A 22,243-nucleotide genomic window follows, 5' to 3' on the forward strand; every position below is an offset into this window, starting at 1 on the left:
GTGAAGAGGGATGGTTTCTAGAGGTGGGAGGACTTTTCAAAAAGCCAGTCTGACCCTTTTGATCAACTCGTGCGTCTGATATTTCGCAGCCTGGTCAACGTCCTCAGACTTGCTCTTTAGAGGATTACAGAATGCAGGCTGAGTGCCAGCCGAATTCTGTTGAATTTAATTCCCATGATGAATCCTTTTGGGACATTTTAATCTAATGTAGAGTTATGATAAAATGTGTCGGATTCAATCAAAGTCTCTAAAATGTTTTCGTGTGTATTTGTCATAGATCATTTTGGGACATTTTAATCTAATGTAGATTATGATAAAATGTGTCAGATTCAATCAAAGCCTCTAAAATGTTTGCATGTGTGCATTTGTCATAGATCCAGAGCCAGGTTACACCTCATGCCATCGTGGTGCTTCCCAAGACTGATGGAATGGAGATGCTGCTGTGCTACGAGGATGAGGGCGTCTACGTCAACACATATGGTCGCATCACCAAGGACGTGGTGTTACAATGGGGAGAGATGCCTACCTCTGTTGGTATGTCTCAAAAACGTGTTTCTTGTTCAATGTAAATGTTTTTTGTTTTTTTTGTTTCTTTTTTATCAACTCTGGATTTTAAAATCATAGAAAAACAGTCATTTCAAAGCTCTTGGTATGCAACCACCAACTTTGTCATTTAAAATGAATCATGCTAATACCAATATCAGAGCTGATATTGCAATTTAAATCAAACGTGTTGAGAGTTCTTAGAAAATCCACTAATGGGAGTTCATTGAAGGTTTAATTGCATTCACAAATCAGTTCATAACATCTGCTTTCACAAGGAGGGCTTCAATTTCTGCTTTGTGGAAAGGAATGGGGGGGCGAAGAAAAATGGATAGAGTTCATCAACAGTAAATTAAAAATGAAAAGTCAGACTGCAAGACGTGGAGAGAGATAAAGGAGTGGGCAACCAAGGGCTGAGAGTCAGACAGGAAGGTGTGTGTCAAAGAAAAGTTTCAATCGGGAAAACATACTTAATATCTTGTTTTCTACTGCCCTCATGTGGAAACTTGGAATATTACACCTTTAGAGCGACCAGTTTTTAGGCAACTTAAGTCTGTATTGAGGATTCGTATGCTCTGGGTTATTACATAGCATACTCTGTGATATTTAAAACTGTTCATTTGTTTTCTCTCCAGTGTGGCTTACTGTTGTTGTTTGTTTTTCAGCTTATATCCATTCTAATCAGATAATGGGCTGGGGTGAGAAAGCCATAGAGATCCGCTCAGTGGAGACGGGTCATCTGGACGGAGTCTTTATGCACAAGAGAGCTCAGAGGCTCAAATTCCTTTGTGAGCGGAATGACAAGGTAATAAAAAAAACAAACAGTGGATAGCAGCTCTTTGATTCTTTATTACTCTTATCTATTAGTCGATGTTGTGCAATGAATTAGAAAAATGATTAACTTGCTCTTGTCTTGATTTCTACCGAATAGTCCTAATTGCATCTCTGCCTCTGTGGAAAAACACAAACGTTTATAATCTGTTAGTTACACAGTTTTTTGTGTTTATTCTAGTTGTTAAAGTTATCTCTTTAAACAGATGACTGTAAATGTTTATGATGTGTCTCCCTCTTTAGGTTTTCTTTGCATCGGTGCGTTCAGGAGGTAGCAGCCAAGTTTTCTTCATGACCCTCAATAGAAACTCTATGATGAACTGGTGATGGGTCGTACCGCTGTCCACTCTGCCTCACTCTCCCATTGGCCGGCCCAGCGACACACCTCGGACCTGCGCCACATCTCACGAAAGGAATCCGACCGACCGAGAGGCCACAAGTGAACTCTTTAAACACCGGAGAGACTTAGAACGTGTAGAGAAAAAAAAGTGATTATAGAGAAAAATAACAAAGACTTATATAGAGAGACGTGTTACTCTAGATTATTCCGGGTCATGCAGAAGCCATCAACTGACTGGCAGACTGGTGCCACTGACTTTCCAAATATTCCTACTTTCTCTGTCTCTGTCTGTGACTCTTTCCCCTCATTGTCTGGTGCGTTCAAGTATTCCACCTGACTCCCCCTGTCTCTGTTCTTTTTCTAACCCTCTCTTAATCCCCTGCTCCCTTTGTACATCCTTGTAGATCTAGTCATCACTTTTTCAATCCTTTGACACACCCATGTGCTCCACTTGTCTCACTTTGTATCTGGCGTGTGTGGGAGAATTACAACTCAGAGGCCGGAGAAAAAGATGAATGCGATTTAATATGAATTTAAATGTATTCTTCCGAATATGACAGCAGGGGAGGACAAATGTATTCTGGATGGCAGACAGCCTGATTGATTTTCTCTCTCCCTCCTACTCCACCACCTTCCCCTCTTCATCCTCCTCTCACTGTCGTTCTGAGTAAACTGAATTGTGATTTAATTCGATGGCATATCGCTGATAGAGATGCTGCGAGAAACTCTGCCGTCATAGGCGGGTGTAAAAGTATGCAAAGCTTATGTCTGTGTCCCTTTAAGATCAAATCACTGCTCTGTCTCATCTCCCTTTTTTTAAAATCCTTTTTCCTTCCTTCTATCATCATCACTCATCCCCCTGTTTTTAAACTCTGAAGGTGCTGCATCAGATTTACTGTAATATTAAATGAACAATGAGAGCGTCATTCTGTTCATTAATCTTCTTTTTTTTTTCTCTCTCTCTACGTGGCTGCGTCAGTCAGTCTATGAAGCTTGATGAAATGTACAGCACATCTGCGTGTCTATGAAATCAAGAGTGTGTTTGTGAGCGTGTGCATAAATGTGAACGTGTGTGTGTGTGTGTGTGTGACTTGGTGTTGACATGAGTCCCGTTGAAATCAATTCTGAATGAAAGTGGGATTAAAAAAAAATAAATCAACGTCCGGAAAAAAACAGTCAAGTAGTTCAGTCGCTGTGTGTGAACTTTTACTTTCATCCGATCGAAGCCACATTAAGTGTGTTTACAAGCAGGTTTCTGATATTATCTTCTGAGAATGGAGTTCATGAGGTGGTGTATTTGAACACCAAGCGTTGAAACAATAGGCAATATAAGAAGTTAATTTACTGGAGAGTGTTACTTTTTTTTTTCTTCTTTAACACAGTATTCGTGCATGCAGCCATGTTGCTGCAGGGATAAAAAAAATATGCATTAAAACAGCGTATCCTGAACACAACCTCAGCAGGATACACGCCGCTGTGCTGAATACCGTGTGCATGTAGGAGCATTCATTGTTGAACGCTGTGCTGTCCTTTTTGAATTGCGCTCCTTACCGTTTGGTTCTTGGGATTTTTTTCGGGCTCCTAACTGTTTGTACAGTGCCTAGCATGATGTAAGCAAAACTAAAAACGGAGGCCAAATGGTAATCGCTCGTGTTCTGATTAATGATTTGGTTGCCTAAAACGTTCTTCTTCTGTTGTTATCTCACTCTAAAACACGTTGCTGATGGTGTTAAAAAAATCTGACCTGATTTATTTTTTTCTTCAAAGAGTAACAGATTAAACCTCACCAATTTCTTTTGAAATATGTAGTACAGCTCAGTCATTAACACTGAATTGAAGTAGTACTAGTTTATGCATAATCATCCATGTTGGAGAGCACTGTAATGCAGGTTAGTTTTTTTTCTGGTGAGTACATTGTAGATTTGACCTTCAGTTAACAAACATAAAGTAATGCACACAAAAAAACACTTAATTCCACAATTATACAACACAATATTTTTTTTCTTTTAAATTATTAAAGTTTTATATTCTCAATGACTCGCTTTTTACACATCCATACAGTAGCTTCCTGTGCAGCTCAAAGTTACGATCTGCTACAGGATGCAGGTGATCATTTTAGCAATAAAGAGCTGAGCTGAAGAAACCACCGTCTTCCCTGTGTCTGTGTGTCTGTGTGTGTGTGTGTGTGTGTGTGTGCGCACATGCATCCGTGTGTATCATTAAAGAGCAAATGTATGAACGGGGGCATTATGAATATGTTGGTCCATTAGGACTCCTCCCACGGGAAAACGCTGACGCGTCATTACACTGAGGACTCTCTTTGCAAAGATTGGACAAACACTGTATTCTTTACTCTGTTTCTCATTTTCTTTATTTTAAAAGAGCATTACTAATGTCATGTTTGGGGATTTTATTTGTTTTGTAAAAGAGATGATGTAAGAGAGAAATAAATGAAACTAGAACATTACGCCTGTTCGGTTGTGTTGTATTTTTTGTGCTCGTCTCTTTTTGAAAGTGTGCACATCGTATCGGCGACCCTCAGACTTTGCTCACCTCTTAGTGTATCATTAACAAGAGTGTGTGTGTGCTATGACAGAGAAAATACTCTGTGAGCCCCGTTATTTGTAAGAAAAGATAAAATTTTGAATCTGTGGAGAAAAGTATGCTATGTTGTTTTAATTTAAGAAACCTTTAATAAGTGGAGTGTAAAATGGAGTGTAAAATACAGCATTTTACACTCCATAATGTAAAAGCATGAAGATTCGTCATGTGTTGATTTCAGACTGTTTCCTCACCTTTATCATCAATTTATTCCTTCCTTGCAAAAGTGTGTGTTTGCTCACATGTAGAAGTCACGGTCGACCCGCTTCACATGTGTTCAGTTAGTGTTGGAAAGTGTGCGCCTGTACCTATGTGCATGTATGTTTTAGTCAGTGAGTGGACACAGTGTGATCAGGCGTGCAGCTTTCATTGATCATTACCTCCTGGCTGACACTCTGGACCCATCATGGAGTCGGGGAAGGTAAGCGCATTCTAGGCAATGCCTGGCAATAGAAAAATGTAATAAAAAGAGTTTATATGTTTTTTATAATGTGGGTAAAATGTGCCAACAGGGAGATGATCACTGTGCTGTTGACACAACTGTAAAAACAGCTGAAATTTGAAACTGAAACATGTTGTGTTAGTGTCATCAGTGTTATCTGTATTTGCATAGTCATCCGGACGTCAGCAATAACAATATCTCATTCTTCAAAGCAAATCCAAAATCCAAAAATTGTTAATTTTGAAGGAACATTTGAAACTTCTGTGTTTAAGCATTCTTAAGACGAAGAAAAAAGAACAGAAAAAAAACAGAAACAGATTATGTTAATTACAAAAATTAAAATCTGGTATATGCAAGTAGTTACAGATCTCCCTGATTGTGTATTGTGCATGTTCAATTCTGTTTGTATGTTTGTCCACATGTGTGTATCTGCAGCAGCTATCAGGTACGTTGGCTTTTTCAGTGTTTACAGCAGTTCTGGGGTCTTTGCAGTATGGCTACAGCCTTGGAGTCATCAACGCTCCACAAAAGGTAAAGGATCTTTTTTTCACACGGACTTTGTCTCTTTGTCTTCACACTGATTGTTGGAAACAAAATAGAAAGTCCATATAAACAATTCTAGAGTCACTTCCTGAAATCGCTGACATAGTTGTGCATCTTCAGTTTCACTATTCTGCAGCACGAGAGGAAGGCAAGGCAAGTTTATTTATATAGCACATTTCAACAACAAGGCAATTCAAAGTGCGGGACGTCAAAAGCAGAAAAAAAATAGTCTAAGATACCAAGGAACAGCTCCTTTTGTCACTGCACAGAAAGTAAACCTTTACACAAGCTATTTCAAGGTCTATTGTATAGATTTGTCCAACGTTTCAGCTCTGTATTGTGCATCATTTTGAGTGTCATGATGATACGTATTCATGATCAATACACATCTTTTTTTAATAGGTCATTGAAAAGAATTATGGCCTGTCGCTGGGTGTTTGGTCAGAGAGGTCGGCTGTCCTGTCAGTAAACAGCACAGAGGAAGGAGAGTTCCTCGAAGCAGGGTCGCATCCTCAGGTGATCATGTACTGGTCACTATCAGTGGCGATCTTCTCTATTGGTGGCATGCTGTCCTCCTTCCTGGTGGGATTTATAGGAGACCTGAAAGGAAGGTGAGAAGGAGAAATAATGACACAATCGTGACAATGAAAAGTTTGGTGGCAAAAATGCATCTTTTTTTATCTTTTTTTACTTTTTCTTGAAATTGCTTATCACTTGTTTGTTTTACTCTTTTTCAGTGACTCAAATAAAACATTTATTTCACACTGAAATAAAAAAAATATTGGAGCAGAGATACAGAGACATTTTTTTAACATTCAATCTACTACTACACTTTTCTATCGCTTACTATTTTTCAGAGTTAAGGGCATGCTAATGGTCAATGTTCTGGCGATAGCAGCTGGACTTCTGATGGGTCTTTGCAGAATGTGGAAACCTCACTTCATGGTCATTGCCGGCCGTGCTGTTATGGGCTTTTACTGTGGTACAGTAAAGCATGTGTTTTTCATCTTTAATATGTCACATAATTCAGTTAAAAATACAATAAAAAACAGTTAGAACTATAGAAAATGCTATTACTTCTTTTTTACAAAGCTAGGAGTGGGACAGAATATTGACACTGAACTATATTTAGAGGCACTGTAGAGGCGTCAACAGGCAAGGTAGGCTAACTAACTTGGGGCCCCAGGCCAGTAAGAGCCCCCCAAGGCTGACAACTGTACTGCCCTGCTTAACATCTCAGGTGTTACTCCTTCATTACAGTTAACTGAAGGAAAATAACGAGGAATGATCTGTCTGGGAGTGAGCAAAACAAATGATAAAGAGCATCCGAACACAGAGCAGACATATTGGTGGTTGGAGGGGCCCTAATTTAGTAATTGCATAGGGCCCCAACAGACTGGAATCATCACTGACTATATGTGAGCTTGACTTTTGAAAATGATGATATCTCTGGTGCCAAATGTAATTTAGATAATGTAATTTAAAAAAGCTATATGGCACTCTTAACAGCCTTCACTACCTGTTTGATGGTGGCGCTCATGACATGCTTGAGAGTAACTTGAACAAAAGTCACTCCCAAAAAACAATGTATCATTTAGTGATTGTCTTGCATTATACAGATTATCGCAAAATTGCAATATGGTAACATTATTGTTGTCGTGGGCCATGTAGAATGTTCCACATTGCAATGCATCGTGTCCATACCATACCGTGTAGCCATAGCAAACCGTATAGTGAGTTGTCACATGACTCTCATCCCTATTTTAAGCTCATTTTTTAAATTTAAAGATAAATTTGACCTATATTACACAAGTGTACAAGAAAAAAATCCTTTGTCTGTTGTCAAGTCACAGGTAAATGTTAGTTTGTTGTTTAGCTTGTGATGTGTGTGTTTCAGGGTTGTCATCTGGTTTAGTGCCTATGTATATCGGGGAGATTGCCCCCAAAGCTTACAGAGGAGCTCTGGGAACAATACATCAGCTGGCAATTGTTGTTGGAATTCTACTTAGTCAGGTAAGATGCAGCAAATTACAGAATTACACTGTGTAACATCCAGTAAATGTGACTAACTAACTGTGTTTGTTTGAATTTGCATTGTTTCAGGTAATAGGCTTGGACTTTGTGCTCGGTAATGATGACATGTGGCCCCTGTTGCTCGGTTTGTCTGGAGCTCCGGCAGTATTACAGTCTCTTCTGCTGCCTCTGTGCCCTGAGAGCCCACGCTACCTTTATATTCTACTGGGCCAGGAACAAGAGGCTCGAAAAAGTACGAACAACATACAGCAAGTGTCCTTATTTTGTCCCTGTAAAACTCTTTTTTTACACTTTTAATGCTCAGTTAATACCAAATCTACAACATACAGGATATACATTACTTGAATGCAGTATTTCAACATATTGGAAAGTATAATTATTAGCTTTGTTGCAGATTGCTGATTTAAACTTCAATACCATTCCCATTTAGGATAGCAAGCAGCTTAGTAGCATAGCCTAGCCTTGACTTTGCCTCAGTCCAAAGTCTGCCAAAATCCAAAACCTGGTGTTCCTTTACCACGTCATTCCCTCTGACCACTGTCCTGTCCAGGAAGCAATATTTTACTTGAAATAGAGCCTTTTTACAATCCCTTAAAACAACTCAGGGAAAAAATAGCCTGAAAACTTCCGTTTTTCAAAAAGTCATTACCGCAGACAGTTTGATCTTCTGTTTTGTTGCAGGTCTTCATCGTCTAAAGGGGGCCTATGATCCATCTGCTGATCTGGAGGAGATGAGGAAAGAGAAAGAGGAGGCAGATAGGGAGGACAGGGTCTCTATTCTTTCCTTGGTAAGTCCCTATACTCTCATTTCTAGAAACATAATGCTAATTGTAACTATATAAAATATCACTATTTGGTTTTTTAAAATATAATCTTCCACTGCAACAATCCTAATATACTATTAACAATCAAAGTGCAGGCATTCCTCTAAACCTTTTAACATAATCAGTAACCAAAGTACACTGAAAATGTCATGTTATCATAGTCTTTATTTAAACATTAGTTAAATGAGTCTTTGCCTATAGTAGTTACATGATAGTTGCAGACTTTTACAAATAAAAAAATAGTTATGGATGGTATTAGCACCCTCTTTTTTTCTGTTCTCCTCTAGATCCGCTCCTCCGTGTACAGACAGCAGCTGCTTGTTGCCCTCATGATGCATCTTTCTCAACAGTTATCTGGCATCAATGCAGTAAGTGCTAAATTGGATGATTGGACTCTGCCTTTCATTTGCTCTTATTCAGTTTGTTGCAGATGAATTTAAATCCTGGCATCAACTGACGACATGATGAACTTAGAGGAAATATTGTTTTTACTGTTTGAGAATACAGTCGGACATGTTTTGAGGTGTGACATTTGTTTCTTAAAAGTCAAGGTGGATATTGTTCTGCAATCTAGTTAACCTTCCTATCACACCAGTCTAGCAAAGCAAACACAAGGGTCTTCTCTATATTTCACTAACTGAAAAACTTCTTGTGTTTTCTTGAAGATATTTTATTACTCAACGGATATCTTCACTAAAGCTGGTGTGGATCAGCCAGTCTATGCCACTATAGGTGTTGGGGTCATTAACACAGTCTTCACACTGGTGTCTGTGAGTGAACATGTTCATTGATTAATACACACACAAAACACAACCAAATAATTGTGTTCCCTTTTTTCATTTGCAAACCGAATCGCCGACGAACAGTTTACTGTATGTTTTAGGTTGCACTGGTGGACAGAGCTGGCAGGCGCACTCTGACTCTGGTTGGTCTTGGAGGAATGTGCTGCTGTGCTGTTGCCATGACCGTGGGCCTCAATTTCCAGGTTTGATCAAAAAGAAAAGTGGTATTCCCTCAATGCTTCGTCTGCACCCACTCCCTCCCCTCTGTGCTCCCTCAAAAGCCACTTACTGTACATGCACAAGTGCCACTGGTCAAGAAGTGGACCTCAGCTCAAGCTGCGAGTGAGGGCTCATGCATGCATGGGCTCGAGAACAAGCAGGGAGACAAGAAGGTTTCGATTGGTTCATCAAATTGGTACCTCATGGCAGACATTGGTCAAGGTTTTTACAGGCTTACAACTACTGCAGATGACTTATTTTCTTCATTTCTTTTTCAGGCCACATAAATTGTTAATGTCTGTCAGGACCTAAAGATAATTTCAACCAAAATCTAAAAAATGCCTCTGAACAAAATGACCAACCCTGCCTTTAAGACTAGTTAGGCATCTTTAACTGCACTACCATTATGGGACAGCCCGATTCAGTGGCCTGGTCTGAAACTGTTTATTCTACTCTACATCATGTGCTATGTCAAGTGTCAATTATAATCAGCGAAGCCCATTCATACACATTCTCATGCTGCTCCCGAAGCAGCAGGACCAACTGGGTTAGGTTTCTTGCCCAAGCTGCTCAGCTGCAGGAGCTGGGGATCAAACCCCCCACCCGATATGAGAGAGGACAACTCCACTGAGCCACAGTTGCCCCCAAATAGTCATTTCACAATTACAACAAGTATTAGTTGTCATACGACAATAAAAGTTGGCTGTTGGTTTTTTTTATTTATTTATTTCCTGACTGATGTAATATTCTCCTCCAGAGTGACTATTCTTGGATGAGCTACGTTAGCATGGCAGCTATCTTCCTCTTTGTGAGTTTCTTCGAGATTGGTCCTGGTCCCATTCCATGGTTCATAGTTGCTGAGCTATTCAGCCAGGGACCTCGACCGGCAGCCATCGCTCTCGCTGGCTGCTGCAACTGGACGAGCAACTTCATCGTAGGCATGACCTTTCCCTATATACAGGTATGAAGAAGAGACACACAGTGTAAACGTTTGTGAATTACGCACTTGCGTACCTGTCTGCATGTATTTGCCTCATTCACCGAAAATCATTCATACCGTCGTTTCCTTCTTTTTCTTTCCCCTTCTAGAACTTGTTGGGTTTTTATGTGTTTGTTCTGTTTGCCGTGCTGCTTCTCGGCTTCACTGTGTTTACTTACCTTCGTGTCCCTGAGACCAAAGGCAAAACGTTTGAGGAGATTGCTGCTGTCTTCCAAAAGAGAAGAAAGAAGAGCCCCAAAGATGCCACTGAACTGCAGCAGCTCAAAACGTCTACAGATGCCTGAAAAGACTATGCTATGTGCAGCTTTGTAGGATCTGTTATGCTTAGGAACATTTTTTAAATCTGACAGTATTTTAAATGTGATATGAACATTCATACCTATAGTATTGTAATCATTATTAATAACTAAATTTCACATTTTTACAAAACTTTTGTTCTGATTTACATTATGACAGCTACACATGTCCATTATATGGAGTGTTGTTTACCTGGAATCATTATCGAAACTTAATATGCAGTATTATTGTGGTTAAAGTGACCGTTATCAATATTGGTCTCATTTGTATTGGAAAGGTTCAGCTGAAACATATCAAGTCATTGTTTATAACTTTAAATTTGACATCACCTCTACTGAACGTTACTGTCTTTGCTTTTTTTTTGCATTACATGTTTCTATAGTCATTTGAGCAACAGCAGGCAGCTGTCTTCATAAAATCAGCTCCAAAATCCCACTGAACACTCACACTGCAATAAATGATTCTGTAGTCATGTATATTTAACTTAATATATCTGATAAAATGTATTCAATATAAATGCGTTTGATTTTGTGGGAATTACTGCAGTAACTTTCAAACAAAAATGCTTAAGATAGTATCTGCTTATTTTGGTTGCATTAAATACAATCTTTATATTTATCTAATTCTAAATTTAAGAGAGTTTTTAATGAATCCAACTATGATCCAACTCAATAGAATTAGCCAATTTTTAGTTGATGAGCACTTCGTGTTGTTTTGCGCCGGTAGAAGGAAAGGCGTGATGCGGGGTCTGGAGAGGTCATGAAAAAAATTAATTATATATATATATATATATATATATATATATATTATTATTATTTATTTTTTTTGTTTGTTTGTTTTAAATCAAACAATTACAATTTGCATTCTAATCTAAAGTTTGCATTCTAACATGTCTGCATTAATAACTGTGTTGCAATAGTGGCACAGGTATAAAAATACATTTAATTTAAATCTGAACCATGTTTCGCTTTGACCTCTCACATCATACCTCGCTGCTCTCTGACTGCGAGAGTGGGAGGCAGACGTGACTCATGTGAGGTCGCGTGAAAAATGTATACATATAAATATTTGTTTTCTTTTTCTTTTATATCAAACACAAAACCTCGACACTTCTGTTTTAATAACTGTATCACAGTAGTGGCCCAGGAGAATGCATACAAAAATACTTTATTTAAATTTGAACTATGTTTTGCCAGATTGCTGTTGGAGTTTTACAAACTCACACAGAAAGTTTGCATGACACTATCAAGAAAAGTAGTGCACACTTGGTCGAAACCAGAAGCCAAATACACTATTACATTTGAATTTTAACTTTGCTCTGGCTGTGTCAGTCAGATTTTCTGGATGCTATGAAGTTTCCCAAGTCACTGTTGTGTTCACAGCTTGTTTTTGCTGCCCCTCAGTGGCCAAAAGCTGTTATATATTATCTCTTACTGAAGTGTCCAATAGTATTTGTTCGACTGTAGGATGTTTGGTAAGCACTTACTGATATCTCTGTCTGTATATAAATAATGACAGCTGCATTTCTGTCTTGATAAATAATCATAAGCCTTTGCTTTTTGTCACTTTGCTTGAATTATTGATTTCCCCTGTGAAGATTCTTGTTCGGAAGCTAATTTCAGTATACGTTTTATGGTAGGAATACTTTTAGCACCTTAAGATTTTCTTTTAAATGTAAGGTACGCTACAAATAAAATGTATTATTATTATTATTATTATTATTATTATTATACGGAATTTAAAGAAGTTTGTTGTGAAATTAGGACCCAGTAGAAATATTTCAGTGGTGGACTTTTGGGTTAAAGAGGAGAAATCTTGTCTCATAGAGTCTGACATTTTCACTGAGGGTTTAACAGTTGATGTGGTTTATTTCTTCAAGGAATCTTTAAGGAAACAACACCTTTTCAATTTAATAACTGTTGCACTGTTTGTGGTAACTGCATCTAATTATGCCAGTGGACTCCAGATCCAATAACACCATTGACTGAAAGCAGACAATGACTATGATTGAGAGTAAAATGTTTTCTGCGTTCATACAGGTCATCCAAAGACAGACCCTCTTACATCAAACAGTCTGTCTTAACAATTATACAACACCTAATAACTTTATAGCACCTTTCAGTACACAGGTGTACAAAGTGCTTTGACATACTGTATTGCAATTGCCATTGACCCATCATAAGAACCATCAGAAGAGCCATCATATAAACCCAACACGAGCAGAGACCAAGAGCACCAAAGATTTATGATGATGTAAGAAACTCAAAGAGCTAAGAGCAAATTAAAATGGATAGCAGCAATAAAAAGGTAAAACTAATACCACTGGGGCGACAGTAGCTCAGTCTGTAGAGACTTGGGTGGGGGGGAACAACTTCCAAAATATGGAAGTTGTTCTTATAGCTGCAGAGGTGCCAGGGCACTTCCCGAGCACTGCCAGAGTGCCTTGAGCAAGGCCGAACCCCCAACCACTTTGGTGCGCTTCCTGCATAGTAGCCCACTAATGCATGTCCACAGGTTTTGTTTGTGCATGTGTGCTTCCACCAAGTGGTCAGCTTTGGTTTAGTTTAGCTCGGTTCATTAGCATTTCTTCTGTCAAAGGTTGGGAATGGTACCAAAATAAGGGATCTGTACCGTAGCCTAATACTTTTTTGATACCCTTCTGTTGGGTGCCAAGGTTTTTCTTTTTTGTTTTGTTTTCCGTTTCCCATTCTTCTTCTTTGTTGAACTTTATTATAGTGGGCTACACTGTGTTGGACTGCTATGAAGTCACACTATTACATCAAGCTGACACGCTACATCTTAATTTGGCTTAGACCAGGGTTTACCAAACCAAACAGGACGAAACTGTAGGCTGTTGAACCAAACTGGACTGCTTGGTGGACAGGGGGCTACAGATTTAGCATCTTTAATAACCACATTTGAACCTTGTTTTCCCCTCAATCTTTTTAATGTTTACAGTTATGACAATGTACAACAAATAGCCTGTTACAGACCGAGCATGACTTAATGAACAATGAATATGAAAAATGAGATATAATATGGAATAAAAATCTGTAAACTTTGGTTTATTTCTGAAGCTTGTATATATATATATATATATATATATATATATATATATATATATATATATATATATATTATATTAATCCAGTCATGAACATGAAAAAAACGTGGTTTGACTTTCGAAAATCTATGTTTGGCCAAAATAATTACGTTATCCTATATTATGCTCCTATTATGTCTTCCCGTTTTGTTTTTTGTTGTCCTGCATTTAAATACCAAAGAATTGTTTAACCTTAGCACCTTAACACTGTCATGTTAAATGCTATGTCATGTCAACGCTACAACCTACTATCACCATGACAACCCACGTCACAGAGCTCGTACCTGCCCCGTCTACTCCTCCTGCATAACAAAAGCTTTACGACACCGAAGTGACTCTCCCTCTTTTGGTCCAAGGAAGACACAAGGTAAGCTGAACACACAGGCTTTCAAAGTAACATTGTCACACGGGGAATAACGTTAAATTATCCGACGATTGTTGACGATGGGGTCTTTTTAAACCTATATCCATTACGTGGAGCTATTTGCGGTCTGCGTAGTTAATAAATAACTTCTTAAACAGCGGGACGGTGCTCAGTGCAACTTGAGCTAACGTTAGCATCTGTACTGTCAGCTAACTAGCTATCAATGGGTGTGGGTCGTGTTAGCAACGAGCTAACTAAGCTAACGATGACTGGGAAAACATTCACAAGGCTAGCTTAGTGGCTCCAGGTAAAGTTGGAGCCGGTGAGCCTTATTTTCTATAATGTTTGCTAGCTGTTCAGGCTAAGCTATCTAGCGCAGTCGGCTTATTGTTAGATAATTAAATAAAGTCAGTAAACCATTTACGTTAGCTAGCGTGGTTATTTCGGACAACACGTGAACGACACTCCAAAACGATGACGGGGGTGGAAAAACAGCGCAGTCTTATGCATTAGCTTTCCGATGCTAATGGGGGATTGTACTATGTTTTAAACTACAGCTTGAGAAGATTTCAGTAGCCGTCGAACAATGGGTCATGAAACACTTTTAGTCGCCCCCTTTCCTTTGCCTTCATTGATTATAAGGCTTTTACACCCTGACACTGTTGACTTCCTTGAAAGAAGTTGAAGCATGACCACGTATGCAAAACTTTTCCAGAACAAGGTGTTCAACTCCATTGATTTCCGGCAGCTGGTTGAACTCTGACTCCTATGTTTGTGTTTTAATAATCTGTGTTGCACAGTTACAAACTTAATACATTTGATTTTCCTTATTTAAAGTTTAAGTCGTGCTTACTGTTAGTTACATGTTTTTGTTCTTGTATTTTTCTCTTTCCCGGCTGACTTTAAACGGCCTGTAGTCAATCATGGCAGATGAGGATTTTACCACTGCGGAGTCCGGGGCCTCCGATACCTACCCGATGCAATGCTCTGCCTTGAGGAAGAATGGCCTTGTTATGCTGAAAGGGCGTCCCTGCAAGATCGTTGAAATGTCTACCTCCAAGACTGGCAAGCATGGACATGCCAAGGTTAAAAAAAACTCCACATGCAGGTCTCTTTAAGCCCTGTGTGTGTGTGTGACTTTTTTTTAAATTTTATTTTCTCACAAGTTACTTCAAATACTTACTTCCCCTAAAGCGCGATCTTATCCTTTGTGGATTTTCTCAGGTTCACCTCGTTGGCATTGACCTGTTTACCCAGAAGAAATATGAAGATATCTGCCCCTCTACCCATAACATGGATGTTCCAAATGTAACAAGGAGAGACTATCAGGTGAGATGTCCTTCTTTAATGGCTTTTTAAAACCCAGAGTTCACTAAAGGCTGTGTTTGAGTTGGTCCTGAAACCGAAAGTGTATCCCTGGTCTCTAGTAGGTCTTAATGTACTGTTGAGAACAACAGTTCATCCTTTTTCCATAATTTACTGGGTTTCTTTGAGCCTTATTATATAGATTAAATGTGAAGAAGGAATTAAAAAAAAGTGCTTTAATTGCTAAATGGGCGTGTCGCATGAGTCAGAGCTGAGCTGTCTTTTTGGCAGTTGTGAAACAGTTAAAAAGTTTTGAACTGGTTAAACAGGCTCGACCAGAGGAAAAAATAGTTGGTTTAGTCCTGGGAAGAGAAACAGTGGTTGGACAGTGGTGTTTAACCTCATTTGTTTGAATCATGCTGTTGGGCAAAAAATTAAATAAACAAATAGTAATTGACCATGTAAAAATCCATCCAGTAGAGCAGGGCTCCAGACTAACTTTTCTCGACACCGTCCCAGAATTGTCCTGAAAAACTATTTCAACCTCCCCGAAGTAAATTTGAACTGAGAAATTTAAATTTTGTTTGTCTGTTAATGTTAGTATGAGTTTGATTATGATATAAACCCTTGCATTTTATAATATAGGACGCGAAAAACACATTTATATCAGGTAAATTGATAATTGACATGCACGTTGGGTGCATTAGTTATTTAAATGACATTTTCAGAGCTGAACAATTTCTTTTGTCCTGCAGCTTCTAGACAGGTGGGAATTTTCAGAATTCACTAAAGATAAAATGATTAGACGACAGGTTACAGATTGAAAACACAAAGTCTGTCATTGCAAACTGCATGTTGGCACATGGAAATAATGAAATGTACCACATTACAGAAGAAAACATCAATAGTTATATTTTGTATTTCAGTGTTTTTGAGAGTACTCATTTTGTTCTTATTGCTATACAAGTTACAGAAACCATGACACAGGTTATTGTACCTGCCCTGATGTCAGGGCTTTAATGAGAGAGAGAGAGAGAGAGGACGTGTTAGCGTCAGCCCACATCACAGGTTAAACCTGCTCACATGTTGTCACAAACGCACTGAGTGTCTCTGATCGTCTTCACATATTTTAGTGCCAGGCATGAAAACATGATCATATGTTTGCAGATAGACAGACGTGAACTTCTCCCTCAACGTTGATCAATTCAGTCTGATCAGCTCCGTGTGGAGTTTTTTAACTGACTACACTCCGTTTCAAAACTTTCAGCATGACCGTGGCAGTCTGTTCTTCTACGTGTCCGTATTATCATGATCTAACTCTGTCACTGACTTTTATATGCGCCATGAATCTGTGCTTTCTCCGGGAGTAATTCGAGGACGCATTTTAGCGCTGCTCTCCCAGCTAACCGTGTGCCTGTGCGGGACATTGTTTTCGGAAAAGACGGGAATGTTCAGGATTAATTACATATTTGGCTACAGTCTGATGAAAGCTGGTAATGGAGCGCAACAGCACGGCAGGCTATTGTTTAGAAGTGACGTCGCGCTGTTTGTGAATGAAGTGATAGATGGACTGATGGATCTATTAGCTCTCGCACACAATAAATAAAATAGATGTATCATTATATAGCGCGAGGAGATGCGCCGAGTTGTATTAAGCTGGTGGTTTGGCATCTCATTTACTTAGTTACAGTAGTTAAGGAACAACAAATGCCTTTCGTCCCGGGGAAAATGTTGGTTCGTCCCAAACAATTGTTTTACGACGGGACGCCGTTAGTGGCGAGCTCAGCAGTAGAGAATCATTAAGTCCTTTTTAATGTTTGTTTTTAATTTAGAGCCCTCTTTCAAAAACTTTAAAAACTGAAATGACAAGTTTTCAGTTTTACTCGATGTGATTTCTCTTGGCATTATGTACACGAGGATGCTTGTACTATGAAGGGCCTACTGCGTGTGTTTTGCGTGGGTAGACCCCAAAAAGTTAATGAAGAAAAATCTGTAATAAACATGGCTACCTTTTAAATCCAGTGTATAAGACACACTTTTAATACCTATTTTTTCATCTTAAGTTTGGCAGCATCCTATACACTGGTGCGACCAATATACCAGTATAAAATGCTACGCACCGTCATTATGGCAGGTGCAGCAGACGCTTCACTGCGCGCGCCTGATGCAGTATAAGAAAATGCATACCCATTCATTGTGCTTGGAAGCTGATTGTACGCTGACCTGGGAAAGACAGTGACAGACCGGTCTAGCTTTTTCACATGCATTTACAGAAAACAGTGGCATATTGTTCTGTAAATAAACCTTGTCGAGTGCTCTTTTGGTTGAAAGAGTCTTACGTTAATTTTTAAGACCAGCGGGTGTCGGACAGAGAGCTCGTGTCTGTGCTTCCCAACTTTCACTGCAGGCTGAAAGCTCAGCAACTGTACCGTTCTCGGTACACAAAATGAAAACGGACAAAACTGAAAAAAACACAGCGGTACAGGAATTACACGCTGGAGACTCCGCTGAACACAATCGAAATCGTCACACAGGAAGTGGGTTCATATTTGTTTTTCTCTCGGAGACCTTTAAAAACACGGCGAGTCTTGAGTAGCGTGCCACTTATATTCTGGGTTTGAAGGTTTGTGTGCTGCAGTTCAACTGTGACTTTGAATGGAGCATGCGTGTACAGCAGGACGCAGTCACTTACAGAAAAGCTTTTGCTCTTTGTTACAGTTTAGAATTAGTTTGTGTAGCTTGACCCTTTAGTTAGCCTAGTTTTCTTTTCTACATTGTCTGTTTTGTTTTTTTGTGTGGTTTTTTTAGCAGTTTACATTACTCAGACATTTAACCTACAAGTAAGCTAACAGGCTTTTGGTAATAAATCTCCTTTCCCCTGAAAAGCATGCTTTATATTTTCTAAGTTTAACTTTGTTTTCTGCTCTTTTTCTGATTCCATTTGCAGCTTTGTGATTTAGATTCTGCAGATGGTTTCATGACCCTGATGGGTGAGTGTGGAGAAACCAGAGAGGACCTTAAAGTGCCAGACAATGACGTGGGCAAAGATATCGAGAAGAGATTCACGAATGGGGAATGTCTTATGGTGAGTATGTTTAACCGTCTCGTACTCCAGAAGGTTTATACCCTTTAACGCTTCTTGACTGCTTCTCTAGATGATTTAGAAGCTCATTCAGAAGATGCCATTTATAAAATCTGCACCAGGAAGATCTGTGAAAAAGCATCCTATCCTAGGTCTCTCCTCGCAAATAGTGACTGACCGGCAAGATTGTTTTGATTGTGACCTCTGATTCACAAACAAATGAGCTCGGGAGCGATAATAGCACAAACTGCTCTGCGCCACCGTGACAGCGCTAGTGCGATTGTTCAACTGGAGCTCATAGTTTTCTCTTCCCTTCCCAGGTGTCTGTGTTGAAAGCTGTATCACAGGAGGAAGTGATCGCCACCAAAGGCATGACTTCTTAATAAGTCCAGGACAGCGTTGGAGACGTCCCACTCCAATGAGCCACTACAGCTTCGAAGCATCACCAAAGTTAATGGCCTTCACCCCACATCTCCACAGTTTCCCCGCTGGTCAAATGAAATCTGGAAACTGGACTGGGTCAGCTTCATCAGCTGCACCTTAGGCTCAGGGCCGACCAGCATTCTCTTCAAACAGTGACCTTATCCACCCTTAGCCATCAAAGCTTCTCTTTGCTGTGGTTACTGATATAATTCCAGGAATTTTAAAAAAATATTCCAGCAATTCATAACATTCTTTTTAGACTATGGAAATGCCTTTTTTTTTCTCTGTGTGCATTGCTTTTTAAAGTCATTCCTTTTTGTTTGTTTAGAGCTTGTTTACAGCGGACGTGCTGAACAATGCTTGCATCTTAAATTCTCCCCCTTAATGTGTTATTTCTGCTGGCTGACGTTAGACCTGAGCAGCTCCAGCTCTTCTCGTAGACTTGACAAAAGAGAGATTTCACTTCACTGGTGATAATGATGGAATATACATTTGTGCATCTCCAAACTCAAACATATTCACAAGCACACTTACAATTGACTTTTCTACACCTGCCTTAGCAGCTGAATTAATGTCGAAGGCAACATTGAATTTACTGTGCATTTCAATCTCAAATCACACAAGATTTCTACTGCATCCAGCCAGGTCACAATTAGATTAGCTTTTTGTAGCGGGGGAACGCTGCCTTCTGAGGCGTAACAGGCATAGGCAGGGGGGTGGGGGGGGGGGACTTTCTCCTTTTATGTTATCAAAGTTTCTTTCACCCGAGGCCTTTATCAGCTGAAAAAAGTTTAGCAAAAGACCTTGTTTGAACAAAAAAAAAAAAAAAAGTCAAACCTATGCTATTATGGTCTTTAAACAATTTGTATTTGAAGCTTCTGAGAAAGCTAATATTTCATCAAGATGCTAAACACGAGTTCTGAGGATTGAAAAAGTGGAAGCAGCTTCAGAAGATGTTGCCACATCGAGCTCTCCATTCCATCGCTGGTTTCCAAACATGAGTGTGAGAAATTAGCTCTTATTTTGGTTGTGTGTTGAGGAGGGTGGCTGTAAGAATTAATAGAGTTTTAGTGGGTCTGTGCAGTTGGGGGTGGGGGCGGGGGGTGTTAGAGTTTTTGGATTATGGCTCATGATGATTAATAAATTATGATTGGTTGTAGTTGTCTACGTTTACATACACTAGAAACTGTCGTCGGGGAACATCGGGTATTTCAGGAAATCAGAATGCCTAATGGTTGCTGTAGAATCTGCATTGGCATGCAGGTGGTCAGTTTTCACCCCTACCTCCTTCCTTAAAATACAAACCGTAAAAATATTAGAAGTTTATTAGCAATATCTTTGAAGCGCTGCAGTCTGAGCTTTTTTCTTTTTCTGTGTTGGTTTTTCTAACTGAGCATTTGGACTGACGCTTGAGAAGAAGCCTAATTAAGTTATTATCCCACTGTGCAAATGACTTACTTAGATTCTTTTTTTTTTTTTTAATGGTGTTAGATTTCCTACTTAAGGGCCTTCAAGGAGCTACACGATCTTTACTCCTCCTACACCTGTCGTAGCAATACTTTTCCAATTTACATCTGTTCATGAACGTGTGCTCGTGTTAAAAAAGAAACTGAAGCTACACGTTCGAGAGAGGGATGAGGGAGGTGTAACACGTTTGTGACGTCAGATTGACAATAACCAGAAGATGTAACTGGTTAAGAAGTGTGGTGTCTAGCCTTAAAGTTAGCCGATCTGTTATGTTTGTTCTCACTCCATTCCACTTAAAAGTCCACTTTCATTCCATCGAGACACCAAAGTAATCCACTGAATGTTATTTTGTGGCTCGAGCGCTACATTTCCTTTTGTTTCACATCATTCCATCTTCACTGTGCTGTATTGTCCTGATTAACACTGAGTTAGAAGCTCTGGCTTTCTAACTAACGCTCAGATTTTCACTGGTCGTACAACAGCACAACACAAGTACTTTGGAGCCGTTATACTGTAAAACTGTTTACTAATTCTAAAGGTTTTATATCTTTTTAAGTAGAGCGGATAAGCATTAGACCAGCAAACTCGTTGTGTAAGGAAGCAGTGTTGTAGAAACTTGTCTTCTGGCTGACAATCAGAGGCAAACGGGAGCATGTGGTGACAGTCCTGCTCGTCTCCATGAATCATCTCTCCCTGATCCCAAAGTGTGTTCAAGTTAACCCATCGTATGCAAATGGAAGAAATGCTGCAAATAAGTTCAACTAGTTACAGGCAACACTGGTTTTTGTTGTTGTTGTTGCAAACATGCCATTATGTAAACAAGTGTGCTTCTTTAACGCGTAGCTCGCTCTCGCAAATTTTTCTGTTGCTCAGTCTAATGTCAAACTATTCCCCCCCTCCATCTCCACAGTTGTAACTGAAGATAACGGTCTTCCTTAAGCCATATGTACGACAGGCTGTGACATGTCTGTTACATCAATATTAACCCTTTTCTTGCCTACTGTTCTTTCCAGTTATTAAGCTCCGAAGTACGTAGCTCTTATTACAATTGCATCTTGTCTGCGATCCCCTGAAACATGGAGAAACGGGAATGTCCTCTTGATATAATTAGGAAGAATGTTTACAGTATTGGAGAGGTGGCCCTGTCCTTGATGGTTTCGCATAGATTCTGAAGGGCAAATAATCTCAGGGCTTCAAAGAAAGTGTTTAGGAGATGTGTTACTTTGACCGTGTGGACGGTGAAGCTTATAACATGAGTCCAATAGATTTTTCTTTTCCGTTCTCTTCTCTGGCGCCTCAACGAAGACTTGTCATTTTCTCTTAACTCTGCTTTTTGTTTGTCTTGCAAGGAACTGTTTAAATTGTATGTTAAAACCACCTGTATTGTATTGTATTGTTAAAACAGGGAAAAGGTGAATTTATAATTCTGTATCCTTTTATGTTTTTGCAAGTGAACGTTTGTAGGATGTTTCCACAGACTGACACTGGGTCTCTTCTTCCCTTTTGATATTTGTTAGCAACAGTTTATTTGGGAAATTTGACCTCGAGTCTCATCTGATGCATAAAGATACAATACATGGGCTTCTGTCTTCTCTATTCTAATTAAAGTTTGGCTGCTGCCTCGAAAAAAAAAGAAATCACTACTCGTCTGTCTGTTATCCAGATTCAACTAGTTTTTTTTTTTTTTTCTTTTTCTTTTCTTTTCACATTTTGCATTGATGAAATGTTTCTGGAACCTTCTCAGTTCTGATCCCAAAGGGCCCAGTCCCTTTTACTAGCCTGGCGTAGCTGCATGTTTGGACGGATAAATGCAGCTCTTAAAGAAATACTTGGTTGTGAGTCCAGCCCTCATTTTGCCCTGAGATGAGAAAAAATGCTGCGGGTTTGTATAGTGTTACCAGTTCAAGCAAATTATCAATTTATTTAGAACGTGTCTTGATATCCTCCCTACATATGTGAGTAATGAATGTACAAATACAAAATTAGGTTAGTTCACCTCAGGATAAGCATGAAGACTCGCAACACTTGAAAACTTCTTGAACT

At 39.3% G+C, this 22,243-nt stretch overlaps 3 protein-coding genes across 12 annotated transcripts in view; all 3 read left to right on the forward strand.

Annotated features, from left to right (window-relative positions):
* The window catches only part of tnika (TRAF2 and NCK interacting kinase a), a 65,957-nt gene extending 61,776 nt beyond the window's left edge, over positions 1–4,181 (forward strand). For all 9 annotated transcript variants that reach the window (XM_079369001.1, XM_079369004.1, XM_079369003.1 and 6 more), the window contains 3 exons: positions 375–534; positions 1,209–1,348; positions 1,618–4,181. In XM_079369001.1, coding sequence (XP_079225127.1) covers positions 375–534; positions 1,209–1,348; positions 1,618–1,701 — 384 coding nt within the window. In that variant the 3' untranslated portion in view covers positions 1,702–4,181. The remainder of the gene's footprint in view (positions 1–374; positions 535–1,208; positions 1,349–1,617) is intronic.
* Positions 4,182–4,496: 315 nt separating this feature from the next.
* Positions 4,497–10,665, forward strand: slc2a2 (solute carrier family 2 member 2). Its single transcript, XM_079370204.1, has 12 exons — positions 4,497–4,736; positions 5,193–5,288; positions 5,703–5,911; positions 6,158–6,282; positions 7,198–7,313; positions 7,404–7,566; positions 8,016–8,122; positions 8,446–8,526; positions 8,824–8,928; positions 9,042–9,143; positions 9,917–10,120; positions 10,249–10,665. Exons 1-12 carry the CDS (start codon positions 4,722–4,724, stop codon positions 10,441–10,443), a joined length of 1,518 nt encoding a protein of 505 aa, XP_079226330.1. The 5' UTR covers positions 4,497–4,721; the 3' UTR covers positions 10,444–10,665.
* Positions 10,666–13,816: 3,151 nt separating this feature from the next.
* Positions 13,817–21,833, forward strand: eif5a2 (eukaryotic translation initiation factor 5A2). 2 transcript variants are annotated; one of them, XM_079369380.1, is made up of 5 exons: positions 13,817–13,926; positions 14,841–15,008; positions 15,148–15,252; positions 18,176–18,313; positions 18,631–21,833. In XM_079369380.1, the coding sequence occupies exons 2-5, from the start codon at positions 14,847–14,849 to the stop codon at positions 18,691–18,693; spliced, it is 468 nt and encodes a 155-aa protein (XP_079225506.1). In that variant the 5' UTR covers positions 13,817–13,926; positions 14,841–14,846; the 3' UTR covers positions 18,694–21,833. The 2 variants fall into 2 exon arrangements, with proteins under 2 accessions (XP_079225506.1, XP_079225507.1); XM_079369381.1 differs by lacking the exon at positions 13,817–13,926 and adding an exon at positions 13,993–14,230.
* Positions 21,834–22,243: the final 410 nt, after the last annotated feature.

Source organism: Symphodus melops (assembly GCF_947650265.1).
Source record: "Symphodus melops genome assembly, chromosome: 19".
Lineage (NCBI taxonomy): Eukaryota > Metazoa > Chordata > Actinopteri > Labriformes > Labridae > Symphodus > Symphodus melops.

Bases quoted from the DNA above. Each gene is read 5' to 3' on its own strand.
- slc2a2 (XM_079370204.1), top strand. The intron at 7,314-7,403 runs GTAAGATGCAGC...GCATTGTTTCAG, and splicing joins TTGGAATTCTACTTAGTCAG to GTAATAGGCTTGGACTTTGT. The intron at 10,121-10,248 runs GTATGAAGAAGA...TTCCCCTTCTAG, and splicing joins TGACCTTTCCCTATATACAG to AACTTGTTGGGTTTTTATGT.
- eif5a2 (XM_079369380.1), top strand. From the start codon at position 14,847: ATGGCAGATGAGGATTTTACCACTGCGGAGTCCGGGGCCTCCGATACC. The intron at 15,009-15,147 runs GTTAAAAAAAAC...GGATTTTCTCAG, and splicing joins GCAAGCATGGACATGCCAAG to GTTCACCTCGTTGGCATTGA. The intron at 15,253-18,175 runs GTGAGATGTCCT...TTCCATTTGCAG, and splicing joins TAACAAGGAGAGACTATCAG to CTTTGTGATTTAGATTCTGC.